The sequence below is a fragment of the Hemiscyllium ocellatum genome, chromosome 9 (genome assembly GCF_020745735.1).
Source record: "Hemiscyllium ocellatum isolate sHemOce1 chromosome 9, sHemOce1.pat.X.cur, whole genome shotgun sequence".
NCBI lineage: Eukaryota > Metazoa > Chordata > Chondrichthyes > Orectolobiformes > Hemiscylliidae > Hemiscyllium > Hemiscyllium ocellatum.
Window position 1 is genome coordinate 42,393,197 of NC_083409.1, and position 17,787 is coordinate 42,410,983.

The 17,787-nt window shown below is 41.3% G+C and overlaps 1 protein-coding gene across 4 annotated transcripts in view; it reads right to left on the minus strand.

Annotated features, from left to right (window-relative positions):
• The window catches only part of kcnt2 (potassium channel, subfamily T, member 2), a 686,368-nt gene that overhangs the window by 396,628 nt on the left and 271,953 nt on the right, over window positions 1-17,787 (minus strand). For all 4 annotated transcript variants that reach the window (XM_060829715.1, XM_060829714.1, XM_060829713.1 and 1 more), the window contains one exon: window positions 13,068-13,127. In XM_060829715.1, coding sequence (XP_060685698.1) covers window positions 13,068-13,127 — 60 coding nt within the window. The remainder of the gene's footprint in view (window positions 1-13,067; window positions 13,128-17,787) is intronic.

The window sequence follows — 17,787 nt, forward strand, 5'->3', positions numbered from 1 at the left end:
CACACTCCATAATCTCCAGCAGAGGGAAAAGGATCAGAGCCCAAATGCAGATTGTGAATTTGTTTATTGACTATTAGCATTATATAGCTGCACGTCACAATGTCAATTCTCTTTGAAGCTGGGCTCAAGAATACAATTAGAAATTAACTGAACATTGTTTTTTTAATTCTTTCACAGAGTCCTGGGCCAACATTGATGGCCCATGCCCTTGAGGAGGTGGTGCTGAGCTGCCTGCTTGAACTGTTACTGTCCCTGGGAGTGTACATACAGCCACAGCCTGTTGGAAAGGGAATTCCAGGACCTTACTAGTGACAGCACGGTGATATAATTCCCAAGTCTTGAGTTGCTACAGGATCTCTTACAGGTGGTATGCATTGCTGCCACTACATAGAGACAGTGGTGCACGTGAACATTTTAATGTGGTGGATTGGTGCATATCATGGGGCTTACTTTGCACTGAATGTTATTAATTTTCTTGAGTGTTCCTGGAGGTGCAGTTATCTACTCAAGTAGAGGACATTCCAGCACCATCCTCACTTGTGTCTTATAAATGTGATAGGCCTTGGAGAGTCCATAGTGAGTTATTCACAGAATTATTTGGCACAAATGTAATTGTTCCTTATCAACCCACAGGTATGTATTTTCCAGGTCTTGCAGAACATGTACATATTGGACTACTTCAATACCTGAAACATCATAGATGGTGTTGACCATTTACTTCTGACCTTATCATGACACAAAGGTCATTGATAAAGCAGCTGAAGATGGTGAAACCTAAGACACTATCCTCAGAAACTCCAACATAGATGTCCTGGAGCTGAGATGGCCAACTACCTTTATGTTAGATATGACTCTCCCTCTTCACTCCCATTTACAATTGACTCCAATTTTACAAGGGCTCCTAATGTCGCACTTAATTAAACACTGTTTTGATATTATGGCAAATCATCTAGGCCTCAGCTCTGCAATTTAGTTCTTTTATTGATATTTTGGCCAAGGCTGTAATAAGGTTAGGGGCAGAACAACTAGTAGAATAAGTTCCACTTGATAGCACTGGCAATGACACCTTCTATCATTATTTTAATGATCAAGATTAGACTGCTGGGATGGTAACTAGCAGAGTGTACCTATCCTGCTTTGTGTGGACAGCATATATCTGGGTAAGTTTCCCTATTTCTGGGTGGATGCCAGTGCTTTAACCATATCAAAACAGTTTGGCTAAGGACCTGGCTATTTCGGGGGCTCAAATTTTCAACACAGTGCCTTCAGCTGTTTCATCGTGCAGGGAGATCTGAATTGCCTCAAGAGGAACATAGCCTAATGTTGCAGTTTGCTCCTAAATCATATGACATCTGCAATTCAGGCTATCTCAGAAGGACACCAAGACTGATGTTCTATCGGCATTTCTGGCAGATGTTGACCAGAGATGGTTCACCTGGTGCACCGCGATGCTGGACTCCCCTATTGTGAAGGATAAGAATAGTTACAGAGCTTTCTCCTCCTGCTGGTTGTCTAATTGTTCACCACCTTTCATGACTGGATGTGACAGGACTGCAGAGCTCAGATCTGATCCATTGCTTCTGGGATCACTCGGCTCTGCCTTTCACACAGCACTTCTGTTTCATTTTATTCACTTGTGTGCTGTGAACGTCAGTGGCTGCCCAGCATTTAGTCGCTCTTGAGAAGGTGATGGTGAGTTGCTTTCCTGAATCACTGCAGTCCATGTACTGCAGTCTACCATGCTGTTAGAGAGGGATTTCCAGGAATTTGACCCAGCAATAGTGAAAGAACAGTGATATTTTTCCAAACGAGGATGCTGAGTAGTTTGGAGGGCAACTTGCAGGCAATGGTATTCCCATATATCTGCCCTTGTCCTTCTTGATGGAAGCTGTCATATGTCCTGAGGCTCTTTGGTGCATTTCTGCAGTGTGTACAGTACACACTGCTGCTCCTAAGCGTTCTTGGTAGAGGGAGAGGATGATTGCGGATATTGTACAAATCAAATGGGCTGCTTTGTCCAAGGTAATATGGAGGTTCTTGGAGCTGAATTCATCCAAGAAAGTGGGAAGTAATGTATCACACTCCTGACTTGTGCCTTGCAGATGATGGGTAGGCTTTGGGGAATGAGGAGGTGACTTACTTGCTGGAATATTCTGAACTATTGTTTGCTTAACAGGTCCAGTTGAGATTCTGGTCAATAATAACCCACAGGATGTTAATAGTGAGGATTCAGTGAACACCAAGGAATGGTGGTTAGATTATCTCTTGTTGGAGATGGTAATTGCCTGCCATTTGTGTGGGTGTAAGTGATACTTGCCACTTGTCAGTCCAAGCCTGGATATTGTCCAGTTGCTTTTGAACATGGACTGCTTCAGTATCTGAGGAGTCACAAATGGACTGAACATTGTGCAATGATCAGTGAACATCCCCACTTCTGACCTTATGAAGAAAAAAAGATCATTGATTAAGTAACTGAAGATATTTAAGCCTATGACACCTGCAGATAAGTCCTGGAACTGAGATGACTGACCTCCAACAACCTTGGCCATCTGCCCATGCATCAAGTATGACTTCACAGTGTGGAGAGCTTGCCTCGGATAGCTAGTTTTGCCAGGATTCCTTGATGCCACATTCGGTAGAATGCAGCCTTGAAGTCAAGGGCTGTCACTTCCACCTCAACTGTGGAATTCACCTCTTTTGTTCATGTCTAAACCAAATCTGTGATGAGGTCAGGAGCTGAGTGGCTCTGGTGGAACCCAAACTGTCACTGAGCAGGTTATTTCCGAGCCCTATTGATGAAATCTTCCATCAATTTACTGATGATCAAGAGTAGACTAATGGGGCAGTAATTGGCAGCATTGAATTTGTTCTGCTTTTTGTGTATAGGAAATACCTAGGTAATTTCCCATATTATCAGGTAGATATCACATTATGACACTACTGGAACAGTTTGGCCATGGGAGCAGCAAGTTCAGGAGCACAAGACTTCAGTATGATTGACATAATGTTGTCTGGGCCCCTAGCCTTTGCAGTATCCAATCATTTCTTGATATCATATGGAGTGAATCAAATTTGCTAAAGACTGGTATCCATTATGCTGGGGACCACTGAGGAAGGCAAGATGAATCATCCACTTGGCACTTCGGGCTGAATATTGCTGTGAATGCTTTAATCTCATCTTTTACATTGATATGTTGGGCTATTCTATCATTAAGGATAGGGTTATTTATGGAGCCTCCTCCTCCTCCAGTGAGTTAGTTAATTGTCCACCACCATTAATGACTGGATATACCAGGACTGCAGAGCTTAGATCTGATTCATTGGTTGGAGGATCGCTGGCTCTGTCTATCATTTGCTGCTTATGCTGTTTGGGATGGAGGTAGTCCTGTTTGGTGGCTTCACCAGGTTGCCACCTCATCTGGAGGGCTGCTCCTGGCATGCTCTCCTGCACTCTCCATTGAACCAGGGCTGATCCCCTGACTGGATAGTAATGGTTGAATGGGGGATATACCAGGCTATGAGGTTAGAGATTGTGCTGGAGTACAATTCTGCTGTTGCTGATGGCCCACAGTGCCTAATGAATGCCCAGTCTTGAGTTGCAATGTCTGTTCGAATTCCTTAGAGAGGATCCGCCTGGGTAATATGCAATACCATTTGACAATTGTGTAAGTGATTTACACGGAATCTTCAGAGATGGAGTTTGGCTGCATTAGGGTCCTGGCTTCTCTTGTATTTGTTTAGCAAGGATCACTCTCCCTGTGGTACATTAAGGCCTTCCATTCGACCATCCGAGTTATCACATGGAACTTGTAGCGATTTCTATGTTTCTCATTCCTTGATCTAAAGAATGATTCTAGTGCATCTTACTCTGGAAGGATGCTCTAAATGAGACACCAGGATGGAAGATGGGCAGTTAGTGGATTGAACAGGTTGGAAACAAGTGAGGATGGCAGATGGCGGAACTCAGTGTGGCGCTGAAAAAGCACAGCAAGGTCAGGCAGCATCCAAAGAGCAGGAGAGTCGATGTTTTGGGCATAAGCCCTTCATCAGGAACGTATGAAGGGGGTTGTGGTGGCGGTGGTGATGGGGCTGACAGGTAATTAGGAGAGGGGTGGGGCTGAGGGGGAAGGTTGCTTGGAAGGCGATAGGTGGATGTAGGCGGGGGTTGATGGTGATAGGTCGGAGCAGAGGGTGGAGCGGATAGGTGGGAAGGAAGACGGACAGGTGGGAGATGTTCAAGAGCACGGTGCTGAGTTGGAGGATTAGATCTGTGATGAGGGGGTGAGGGAAGGTGCGAAAACCAGTGAAATCAACATTGATGCTATGTGGTTGGAAGCTCCAGAAAAGGTTATGAGGTGCAGCATGAATAGTTTCAAGCCGCCTGCTGGTTTTAGTCAGTGAGCAGATGCAGGGAAGGAGTATTGCTCAGGAGGAAAGAAAGCCAGGGGAGTAGTGTTGTCTGAGGGCTCTTGTTATGATGTGCATTTTCCCCTTCAACTGGGTGTCAGCACAATGTGCCTGTGATACTCTATAGTGAACATACCCCACTGTGGAATAAGACAGGGCAAGTGCCAAGGTCCAGACTACTGTGCCACATAGATCCAGGGAGTTTGGTTAACAGGTTGTTTCTGGTATGGACATTTGCTTTAGGATGTCAGCAGAAGAACTAAGTTTTACCTCGACTTGCACACAAATATATTGGTCTGTGAGTGTCTTTTAACCTCTGCCCATTCATAGTTAGGCAGTTTTTGTTTGGACTGGCATTGTGGTGATGGAATATGTTAGAAACGCTTGGAGAGATTCAAACCCAGTTTTGTAGCAATCATTCAATTTTATAACATCTTTGTTAAGGGTCTGGAAGGGCGTGGAAGGTTGGAGTTTGGGTGGTACAACAGATGTCACCAGCAGAGATGAACTTGTGAGACATAGTGTTCGGCAGCTTATTTCTGCACAAACAGATCAGAGTTGGGGCTAGCATTTCACTGTGAGGTAGGTCATTGGCCGGACTTCTCAATGCATTTCGCTCTTGTTCAAGGTCAATTCTAGATCACCTGCTGCAAAAGTGTTTTATTGACTGTCCCAATCCAGGTTGGAAGCAGTCTGGGCAGGGTGGTGAGCCATAATGCATCAAGAGTAGCTTTGAGGTCATTAACTTAATGCCTGTCTTCAGGTTGTTAAGGAATCCTTTTTTGACATAGGTGGTAAGAACCAAGATTTGGTCACATGTGCTGTGACCCTGGTCAATGCTTGGTCAATGCTAAGGAAGTTTCCTACTGCTGGCAGATATTGGAGGATAAGATGCTGTTTACTAAACCATAGATGATTCTCCTGGTATGTTTTTCTTGTGCATGGTTTATGGGTATTGGTGAGCCAGCACTTATTACTCCTCCCTGGTTGCCCTTGAGAAGGTGGTGAGTTGTCTTCTCTGGAGGACATTAGTAAACTAGATCTATTTTAACAACAATCAACAATAGTTTCACAGTCATTGTTAGATTTCTAATTCCAGATTTTTATTGCATTCAAATTCCATCATCTGCCAGGTCACCTGGATCCCTGAATTAACATTCCCTTGACAATAGCCCGAGGCCATCACCTCAACAGATTCATTTTGCGGACGCCATTGGGAATGTCCTCCCAACTGAAATCACTATGTCACCAACTCTGGATTGTAATGGTTGAGTGGAGAACTATTCTGAACCATGAGGTTACAGATTGGGTTTGAATATAATTCAACTGATGCTGAGGGCTCACAGTTCAGCGTCATTGAGCGTCACGGTGGTGCCAAAACAATATGATGCAGAGCTTCCTCAAAGTGAATCTTGGACTTGATCTCTACAAGGACCATGCAGTAGTGACTTTTATCAACCAGGTCATGGATAGATGCATCTGTGACAGGTAGAACCAGAATAATAGGTTTTCCCTCTTGTTGGTTTCCAGATCAGCTGATTCAGACATCTTCTGTCATTTAAGACTCAGCCAACTCTGTTATCAGTGGTCTTAATAATCAGTAGGAGATTGAAGTCTCCCACCCAGAACCACCCTTGCCATTCTCAGTGCTTCCCTCAATGGTCTTCAACATGTAGGAGTACTGATTCACCAGCTGAAGTTGAGGGAGGGAGGGTGGATGTTGATAGGTAGCAATAAGAAGACTTCCTGTGTTTAACCTGATATCATGAGGTATCAATGTTGAGGATATCCAGGCCAAATCCCTCCAAACTATGGACCACTGTGCTAACGGGTCTGGGGCATTTGTGCTGCTAGTGGGTCAGAACATGATGGGAATGTGTGGGACATTTTCTTGAATGTTTGATTCCATGAGTGTGACCAAGTCAAGCTGTTGTTTGACTGCTTTGTGGGGCAGCTCTCCCAACTGTGGTACAAATGTGTGCGAAATGAGGGCTTTGCAGAGTTGGCCAGGTCTGATGTTTTTGTTTTTTGGCTTTTCTGGAGTGGTTTGACCCGGCTGAATGGCTTACTAGAGCCATTTCAGAGGGCATTACGAGCCAACCAGATTGCAGTAAATCTGGTGTCACATGTCAGCAAGTTTCCTTCCCTAAGTGACATAAATGACCCAGATATGCTTTAATGACAATCAGCAATCATATCACAGTCACCACTTGAAGGATCAGTTTCAATCCCACCCTGGCTGATGGTAAAATTTGAATTATATTTTAAGAATCTGACATTGAAAATCTCGCCTAACTGTCAGACAGACACGTCTGGTTGACTAATGTCATTTTGGAAGGGAATTTGCCCTCATTACCGAGTCTAACCTATGTGTGACTGAAGTCCCATGACAAGATGTCCAACTCTGGGCAATTATGGATGGGCAATAAATGTTGACCTTGCCAGCGATGCCCACATGCAGTGAACAAATAAAGAAAAGAGATGAGCTTTAATTCCAGATTGAATCACTGAAGTCAAATTCTGTGGCGAGTTCTGAATCTTTGGGCTCAGCAACTGAACGAGGCCATGAGGCTGCCCTCTGACCAACAAATTCTGTCACCCTGCAATTCACCCGGCACTTTCTCCTCACTCACACTCTGCTGCTTCAACAATAGCTTCCTCCTGGAACTCAGAGATAATAACAATGATTCATGCTTTTAATACTTCATTGCGGTCCTGGCACAACACGTAATAAGCAGTGGGAAGACCATGAAATTATTTAAATTCACTGACCTTGCATTATTATGCAAGTTCAGCTGTTCCTTGCATAGCCATGCAGAGGCACTGAGCAGCATCAGCCGCATAGTGTAGAGCTGTGAAATTAGCTCTACATTCTGCAAATGGACAATTATAATTGTATTCACTTTCAAACTGAAACTAATCCATAAAGTTCATTTTGTATAGTTTCACTAATATTTTGGCTGTGGAAAAATAAGATGGGACAAATGGTACTGACATGATCATCTTTGAAGGAGCAAGGAAGATTCCAGTGGTCTAACTACCAACTAATGGACTACGCAATATATATTATGTTTTATATTGAAAGTTAACCCACCATAATAGCTGTTCACCAAAAAGATTACAACTGAATACATTTTTACTTTGATATCCATGTCTGCAAATAATGCATAATTGAGTAACTGAATTCAGAGCTGAGCCCTATTTATTGAATTTGCTCCCATACAGAGGAGTAAGATAATTGTATGACATGCCAAAATTAAATTTGGCTTTAATTTTTCATCATATCTTTTTCCATTATGTCAGTGAGATTCCTCTCTCTTCCAATAAAACTTTATTGCAACCTTTCTATATTAATGAATTTGACAGATGTATGGCAGCACAATTACATTACTACTTTATATAGTAATACTGCAGAGGGGTTGACCTCTAAAACAAGACAGTTAACTAATGATATATTTACGACTTCTATTTTTAAAACAGATTTCCAATCCAAGTTGGAAAAGAAAATCATCCCTTTCCCCTATCAAAAGAAAATAAGGCACTGTATTGACCACGGCAGACTGAACCAGATTTAACACTGGTTTCATCATTGCCAAATTACTCACCTTTCCAGTTATTAAAGTATCCCAGCAATATGATCTCACAAAACAAAATTGGGGAAGACCAGCAGCGAGCAAATGCTAACTCTGCCAGTAATGTGGACTTGCATAAGTCCATATGCCATGCAAGGTTGCCTTTTGACATCACTGAGCATAGGGACTCCATCTGCTGTAACCCCATGAGCATGCTCTCAGCTGGAAGAGATAAAGCCACTTCTATCAAGCAATCACATTACAAGCTTAAATTGTAAATTGATGCTGTAGAATCATTAGATGATAATTTCAAACCAAAATCTTGTCACTCTACAAGATCACTTGTGGAACATTTTAATGTAATTCTAACTCTTGCAAGATGTAAGTGACAATGTGCAAGTGAAGTAAATGAATTAGTGGTTTCTCCAGCAAACAGTTTGCTAACCTCAAAGTCTTCTTGAGTGACTGAAGAACATAGGGAGTGGCACAACAGTTATACACTTGACTTGCAGTCTTTCTAGAGTGGCATAATGGAAGGTTAAGCTCATCACATATATACCTCCACTCATGAGTATCCAAATGCCCATTCAATTGACACAGAGAGTTAGATTCTAACAATGAAAGGAGAACAAATGGGGTTGAAAACATTCTCGGGGAGACTTGGTAATTTGAAGCATTGCTTCATGCCTGTAGTAATTCTCTATGCAGCTGTGCAAAGGTAAATCTGAAAAGATCTCACCGTCACACTGTTTATTTACTTTTGATTTCAATACTGAGAGTTAGTTCACACATTTTTATTTTGATGTGAAATCTAACTTTGTTATGCATCAAAGCATTCTGCGAGTCAAACTATCATATTCAATTTTTATTCTTCTGATTTTCAGTGCAAGTATGATTACAATTATTACATTTCATTATTTTTTGGATTATTAATTTCACATTGGGAACAGTTTGCTGCTCATCCACTCAAAAAGTGACCAGGGAAACACATTTTTTACCCAGGGAACGAACTTTCCATGGCCTGGTTGTCAATTCTCTATCTTTGCAAATTAACTGATTTAAGAAACCAAAACTGTTGGGGACACAGATGTGGTGGTCTTCTCGCAGCCTTGTTTTTTAAAGACAATTTACATTTCATTAACTCAACATATAGTAACGCTGCAGAGGAATTGACCTCTAAAACAAGATAGTTAATGAATTGTATTATTACAACTTTCATTTTTAAAACAGATTTACAATCCAAGTTAGAAAATAAATCCTTCTTTTCCCTATCAATATAATGTGAGAATACCACACAGTTTCGACCACAGCAGACTATGGTGGCTTGTGAGTCAGATTTAACACAAGTTTCATTTGCCGCAAAATTACTACCCTTTCCATTCCTTAAAATTTTCCAAAGTCCAGCAAGGTGATCTCACAAAATATAGTCAAGTTCCCATCCCTAAACTGGAAATATTTCCTTCGACTTTGAAATTATCATGCACAACAGTTGCAATTGTAAATATTGTTTTGAAAATTAAGATGGTATCACTGTAGAATGAATATATCATGCAGGGTAATCTTTCTGCAGTTTTGCAGACACAATATCAACTGTGAAATTTATTAAACAATAAAGAAGCTCATAGCTGAGTGAGTGGGGTTTTTTTCCCTCTTATTTGGAACAAGGGTTTAAATCTGTCATTTTGTTTAATACAGCATCACAAACCATCAATTATTTGCATAGTCTTCTGGGTGAAACTGTTATGCAATTTTTACCCTCAAAGCAGAAAAATGAGCAATTAAAATCTGCTAGCAATAATGCTCACTTCTATGTCTCTCAAGTGACTCAACAACCACTTAACCAGTTAAGCAATAGTCATTGACATTAATGAAGCTTTGGAGTGTTAAACTGGAGGTGAAGAAGTAGGAAAGACTGCACATTTGTCAGCCCATTTCACTGATGTAATCATTTTTGGATATGAAGAATTTGAAGAGCTTCTAAATCAACAAGCACTAAATCAATTTCGATTCTACTTGCCCAGCAGAAACTAAACATGTGAGCAAAATGTCAAAACTTCAATTCCCAGATTCCGTCGTATCTGATTTTATTCGACATATAAAAAGCAATTTCCCCAAAGCCAGCAGTGCTATCATTTCCATGCATTGCTGCCTTCTTCCTCTGAGGTATTCTCAGAGGCCAGGAACCACTTCGAGAATAAGCAGTGAACTAGTGATACATCAATGATGCTCAATACTTAAAATTGCATGGTCTCACACCGCTGCCAGTTGAAACTAAATTAAGCCTTTAGCTCCCAGTGGGAATCTGGTTGTTCAAATCCACACCAATCCCCAGCCAGAATCTCTCAACCCAATCTTTAACGTGCAAGCAACCTTAAAGTTTAGAAATGGCATCTTAAATTTAAAATACAATTCAAGATTTAAAATGCACTAATTAACTTTGCCTGTGTAATTTGTATGAAAAAATTGAATTTCAATTGATTGTTTGTCCAGACCTGCACTTCCTTATACTTAAAGTGCTTTATTTAGACAAAATAACTAAATTTCAGCTACCTATGAGGAAGAAGGAAAGTCTAGCTGAGCAGTGCTGGAGTCTATTAATCGTGTTATTACTCATTTATTTAAGCGTTAATGTACAGAGTGGGGTTCAACTGATTGAAATGCCAAGCATTACAGTGTAGCAAACTGCTTTTAAAAATTCCTAGTGGAATTGGTAGTCCTAGGTGCAACCTATGATAAGGAGGCCATTAGGCCCACTGAATCCATGCTGACTCCTTCATCCTTACCCCTGGAGTTCTTTTCCTCTTAATCTACTTATCTAACTTCCTTTTTAAAGGAACTATTGAATCTGTTTCACCCACATTTCAGGCAATACTTTAAAAATCTGCACCACTTGTCTCATATTAAAGTTCTTCCTCATATTCTCTCTAGTTCATTTGCCAATTCCCTTCATTACAGCCCTTGCTATCCAGCAAAGGTTTCTTTTATTTATTCCTTTTCTCTAAACTCTGCGTGATTTTAAACACCATTTGAGCAGATGTAAAATTTAGCCATATAAAGGCAGAACGTTGCTGATGATGGAATCGAAAGTAAAGTCAGAATATGCTGCAATTATTCACCAGTTCCAGCAGCATCTGTGGAGAGAGGAAGCAGGCTAGAATCCTTACAGTGTGAAAACAGGTCTTTTGGCCCAACAAGTTAACACCAACCCTCCGAAGGGTAACTCACACAGACCCATTCCCCTACCCTATTATCCCATATTTATCCCTGACTAATCCATCTAACCTACACATCCTGAACACTATGAGGAATTTAACACGGCAATTCACCTAACCTGCACATATCTGAATTGTGGGAGGAAACCGGAGCACCCGGAGGAAACCCACGCAGACACAGGGAGAATGTGCAAACGTCACACAGATAGTCATCTGAGGCTGGAATTGAACCCGGGTCCCTGGCGCTGTGAGGCAACAGTGCTAACCACTGACCAACCGTGCCACCCCCTTTCACGAGATGGGAAAGGGAATTCGGTACCATTTCTAGATCCCTAATATGCTTTCAGAGAAATGGAAATGGGCTGTAAGTGACTGGTTTAACACAAGTGGGAATGGAGGCGGGACAATCAGCCAAGGGATGGAAGGTGAAGGTTGAGGACTCCCAGGAAAACTGGTTCCGGACGTGCCACCAACCTTGGGCCAGGCTATGGCCAGGGATGGTGATACTGGCATTCGCAGCCTATGACTCTGAGTTTGACTGGTTTCGATAGAAACAAAAACAGAATATGCTTGAAGAGCTCAGCAGATCTGGCAACATCTGCGGAGAGAAATCAGAGCATACATCTTGGGTTGGGTGACCCATCTTCAGAACTTCGACTAGTCTGCGGAACAGGCCTCCCAATTTTTGGACTTTTCTTCAAATAGTAACCAAGGGGTTTTTGCAAGGCTCTGCTTGCCATTGTTGTTTCTGGTGCCTCGGTCAACAGAAGGGTGTCCATCCAGTTTCACTCTTTTGTTTGGACTTAATAGCAATTTCACAGAATGTACTATGCCATGTCTGAAGGTTAAAATTAATAATCACACAGCATCAGGTTATAGTCCAACAGGTTTATTTGAAGGGAGTTAAGAAGCAACCACGTTGCTTAGAGTCTGGAGTCACATGCAGGCCAAAACAGACAAGAAGGGCTGATTTGCGTCGCACGCAGAGATTAGTGAACTGGATGGGCTTTTTAAAGCAATCGACAATGGTTACACAGTCACCACTGGATTAGCTTTTGATTTCACAATTCCTTGAATTGAAATGTCACCACTTGCTATCCCAAATGGATGAGAAAATCCCAGTTTCTACAATCTGTCCACATAACTAGTCCCTTCTCTCCAAAACCATTCCGGGAAATTCCTTTCGGGATGCCTCTCTCAGCTTCTGGCTCCAAATAGCCCTTTCTGCCAGTGTGGACATCAAAATGATGATGTAACCTCTCTCAGAAACTTGCCAATGTAACAGGATAAGTGATCCAAAATTATGCAATGTTCAGCTCTGTGGCAGGTTAATTAATTCCTACCTGGTGGTTTTAATTGCCTCTGACACAACAAGGTTGCATCTTCCCAAGCTTTATTAAAAACAAAGCCCAGGTACACTAAAGTTATAACTGACCTTCTTTTGTTGCCCAAGCAAATAAAGATAACCACCTTCTGGTTTCCTACACTTTGTATGTTTATTTCTGGGATGCTTGCTATTGTAATAATGGACAATATGTCCGTATATGTTCTTAATAATTTGTTAACATATTCACAAGAACAAGAATTAATAGTCATTGTACACAGTACCCTTCCATGTTCTTCCACTATTTAATATTTTAATCCACTACCATATAGCTATTTGCAAACTTTTGCTATCTGAGTGGTAAAATGAAACAATTACTGGTTAACAGCAGAACCAGTAAAGATTGTTCCCTCACGTCCATTCAATTTATGCAAATTCTGCAGACCTCTGTATCATGACCAACGAGTAAAATCAATCTGACAGATCCCCGAATGTGGAGACTTCATGCAAGCAATGGGTTGCCAAGCAACCATTTCAAATGGAAAGGCTTACCTTATAGCTGAGATAAGCCAGCAACATTGTTTCAAAGAAACTTATCAAGGCCACTGTAACCTGAAAGGAAATGGTAGAAATTAACATGACACGTTCTCTGGCTAAAGGAGCTTCAAGGATTTTGAACAAGGATTAAATCAGCTTTCTTTTTACAAAAAAAGAAATAATCTTTTTGGGCATTTTAAATTATTTGGCAAGTCTTTCCAAAATATATGGTTAATTAAGACAGCAGTATCAGCTTTTCAGTGATAATACCAGTTCTTTTTCAACACAGGTAAAATCATTTACATTGTCAGTGCTTATATCTTGGGACATTGAAGCTCTGATCGCATTGTTAGTGGGAGAAGGGTCATTTTATAAAGGATATTTTTTTCCTTACATAATAGTATTCTCTTAACGCTATCTATTATAGACTGCACTGTTTAGTTATGTAAGACTGACAATGTAACAGATGTATGATTGTGTTACATCCAATGAGATGCACGGTTGAATAAACATGTCATTGCGTTGATGAGCTTGGGACTTTATCACTAGGTGAACGATATCAGTAGTCATAAGGTTTAAAAAAAAATCAAACTATTCTCTAGTTTGGTGTTTTTCATGCGCAATTTTCTGTCATTCCCATTGCTGTTTTCATTCTAACAAAAGGCTAATTGATGCAACATACAATGAGTCGTTGCTTTGCAAATTTTAATGATAACAAGATTTAACGACTAACATCGTCTCACCGGTAGCTTTTCTAGGGCCCAAGAGAAGTGCTCTTAATAATTCGCTCATTTGAGCCTCATGGACCTCATGTCAGGTGTGAAAACATGAAAAGGAGAACTATCTGTTACAAAATAACCTACAGCTGTCCTGTATTATATCATTATTAACCAAAAGGTATGCAACAACACCACTGCCAAACTGAACTAACTCACAACATTCAAATGGAGATAGAGATCCTGAACTCTGATTTGACCTTCAGGAAAAATACAGGTTGCCCATTTAACAGTCCGTACTCAGTGAAGATCTTGATGTCATCTTAATTATACTATTGTATATTATCTCAAACAAGAAAACTTCATTTACCTGAGTAAAGTTGCATGAATTAGTGAAGTGGTGGCAAACATTTCACAATACTGTATTTGAAAGTTTCATTCTTTTAAGGTAAAGGAAACAATTTGCGCAGTGGACGAATATCCACTTTTCACTTTCAATGAAGAATACCTAAACAGTGGATCACAGACCTGTATGAGGTGGCAGAGATCACATTTGGGGTCAGGAGCATCCCCCTTGGCTGAGTCGGAGGGGTAACCCCAGCCTCAAAGCACTGAGGGGACAGGCCAACACCCAAACAATTCCATTGGAAAGCATACAGTGGCTGGTGAGCGGAAAGTGCTCTTTTAACTTCAGAAAACACTACTGGCAGTCAGTTTGAATGGACTCGGGATGTTTACGAGCCTACGTGCATGGCTAGAGGCCTGCAGGAGTAACCCATTCACAGTGCTCACTGCATGAAGGCCTGCACGTCTGTGAGGCTGAGCCAGGAAAGGTGAGTGACAACCTCAAGCATTGCATCTTACTGACATACAGGCTTCGAACCTAGGATAACTACTTTGTTTCACAGGTACCAGCGACATGACCAAAGGGGAAAAGAGAAGCAGCTCAATGAGTGAGTACGTGTGCGTGTGTGTGTGTGTGTGTGTGTGTGTTGGTGGGGGGAGGGGGTGGTGATGGTGAGGAGAGTCGTGAATGGGTATTACTATTGTGTGAGAAGTAGGAGGAGGGCTGAGATGGGGAATGGGCTGCTGGATGGGAGAGGGGAGGGAGCATTCATAAAAAGGGTTACTGGATGAGTGAACAATTAGGAGAAGGCCATAGGGTCATAGAGATGCATAGCACAGAAACTGACTCTTTGGTCCAACTCATCCATGCCGACCAGATATCCTAAATTAATCTAGCCCCATTTGCCAGCATTTGGCCCACATTCCTGAAAACCTTTCTATTCATATACCCATCCAGATGCCTTTTAAATGTTGTATCAGCCTCCACCATTTCCTCTGGCAGCTCACTCAATACATGTACCACACTGCATGAAAAAGTTGCCCCTTAGGTCCCTTTTAAATGTTTCCCCTCACACCCGAAACCTATGCCCTCTAGTTCGGGACTCCCACAACCCAGGGAAAAGGTCTTGTCTATTTATCCTATCCGTGGCCCCATGATTTTATAAACCATTATAAGGTTATCCCTCAGCCTCAAACACTCCAGGGAAAACAAGCCCAGAGTATTCAGCCTCTCCTGATAGCTCAAACCCTCCAACACCAGGCAACATCCTTGTAAATCTTTTCTGAACCCTTTCAAGTTTCACACCAACCTTCTTATACATGGGTGACAGAATTGCACACAATATTCCAAAAGTGGCTAAACAAATGTTCTGGACAAAGGCAACATGACCTCCCAACCCCTATCCTGGACTGGGATGAGGGACTGATTTTTGTGTGTGAGAGAGAGATGGACAAAACATATTTAACATTAAGTCACCCTAATACTATTAAAACATGCCAGATTTAAAATCTGCATTAAATTTCCTCTCAATTTCTCTACTGCAGAAGGAAGCTCCCCTTCTTTCCTTGTAATTGCACTTTCCTATCTCTAACATGCTCCCCATGACTTGACTGCCGATCTGCAACAGTAAACATGAAAAGCTCCAGGCAACCTTGACAAGCAAAATATCTTCAACGTATCACAAGGAACAGCAATGTTTAACGTGGCATTGCAAAATTGGTGCTGGAAGGTTGAAACATTGGTCAATAACGGAGGAAAGGGAAAAGCAAATAGGTTGCATCAAAGATAAATATTCTCAAAATGTTTGCCAGCAGATGTGCAAGTGTCAGCATGAACCTGAATTTTTTTTTCCCGCATGTTCCCATTTTATACATAACCAGCTGTTAGCAAATGGTAGCTAATTCTGACTCAGAATTAGCCAGACAAGTCGCCTCTATTCTGATTATTTTGCGCAAGATAATACTCCATAGGGAAACAATTTAACATAGATTGGATTCATAGAAACAAATCACTACTGGCAGTGAACCTAACCTGCTTTTCTGGTTGCTCAGCACACTTACCCAGTCGTGACATGCTTACCAGGGAGACTGCAATCCTCGGCCTGCACAGTGTTCGCTGATTTCAGTCAACCCCTGCCATTAGATTCAGTGACCCAGGATTAAGGAGCAAAAATCTGGTAGATTGATTTCTGGTGATCCTTACCAGAAGTGCAGATGTGCAAATATTGAACAAAGACACAAACAAATAGCTACCCATAGTCAAAAACAAAACCTCACCATCAAGGTTCATGTATAAATAATGGGAAGCAGGGCTCTGGGGTGATGATTTAGTACTTTTGAGACTTCTTGTGTGCAAGAACTCAACACATTCAACAGAAGGAGGGAAAGGATCGAAAAATAAGAAAATACCCTAGGTTAACCCTAGGAGGGGGCTGAGGGTCACAAATAATTCTGACTTCCTGCCTTAACAATGAGCTTTTTTGTCTCTTGCCTACACTCTTAGATGCTCTTTCCCTCTAGCCCTGCAGTTATACAAGTGCAAAATGCAGTTTCTACTGTACCGGGCAAGTGGTGTTCTTATTATGGATAACACCATTGTGATACTTTGAGCAATGGTTGAAATTGCCGAAGTAAAGTTCTCAAAGAATGCACTGGAGATCTTGTTCAAAAAGATGAATAGGAGAACTGATATGTCACATTGCTGGGAGCCTGAGCCCACCAGATGTATGTCCATATTAGTAATATCAGAAGTTGCTAACTGGAATGTCGGCTTCAAGGACATAAATACAGAGCAGGAAGAAGTTCAGCAATCCCACACAAGTTGTCAAGGTTAATGATTTCATTATCAAACTGTATTTCCTGCCAACTCATCACTAGTCTCACATGTTGCTGAATTCTCTACACTATAAAACCCAGTTACCAACAATATCTATTAATTGGTATTCAACCTGTCACAACCCCCATTGAGACCATCAACATTTAAAGAGAAATTCAAATACCAATCAATTAACTGAAAGAGCAATGCCACAAGATTTCCTGGTTTTAAAGAAAAAACAAACTTCACTACAGAAATTAATACAGTTAAAAAAAGCAAGCATTATGAACCTGAGAGTTCTTTTATACATCATGAGATCTTGCAGATTTGTTTATATCATTATCCGAGATCAACCAAGTATACCACAGCTCTCTGGAATGCACTCTGATTTGGAAAGTGGGAAAGTGCGAGGTCATACATTGGTAGAATACAGGCATTGACTAGTTTCAAACTGGGGAGAAAATTCGGAAATCTGAAGTGTAAAGGGACTTGGGAGTCCTAGTCCAGGATTGCCTTTCCTTACAGATCGAGTCGGTAGTTAGGAAGGCAAATACAATGTTGGCATTTATTTCAAGAGGACTGGAGTATAAAAGCAGGGATGTACTTCTGAGGCTTTATAAAGCTCTGGTCAAGTCACATTTATAAAGTTGCGAGCAATTTTGGGCCCCATATCTCAGGAAGGATGTCTTGGCCTGGAATGGTTCCCGAGGAGGTTTATGAGAATGATCCCAAGAATGAAAGACTTAACATATGAGGAATGTTTGAGGACTCTGGATCTATATTTGATGGAGTTTAGAAGGATATGGGGGGGATCTAGTTGATAATTACAGAATACAATGGACTTTGGGAAGAGGTTTCT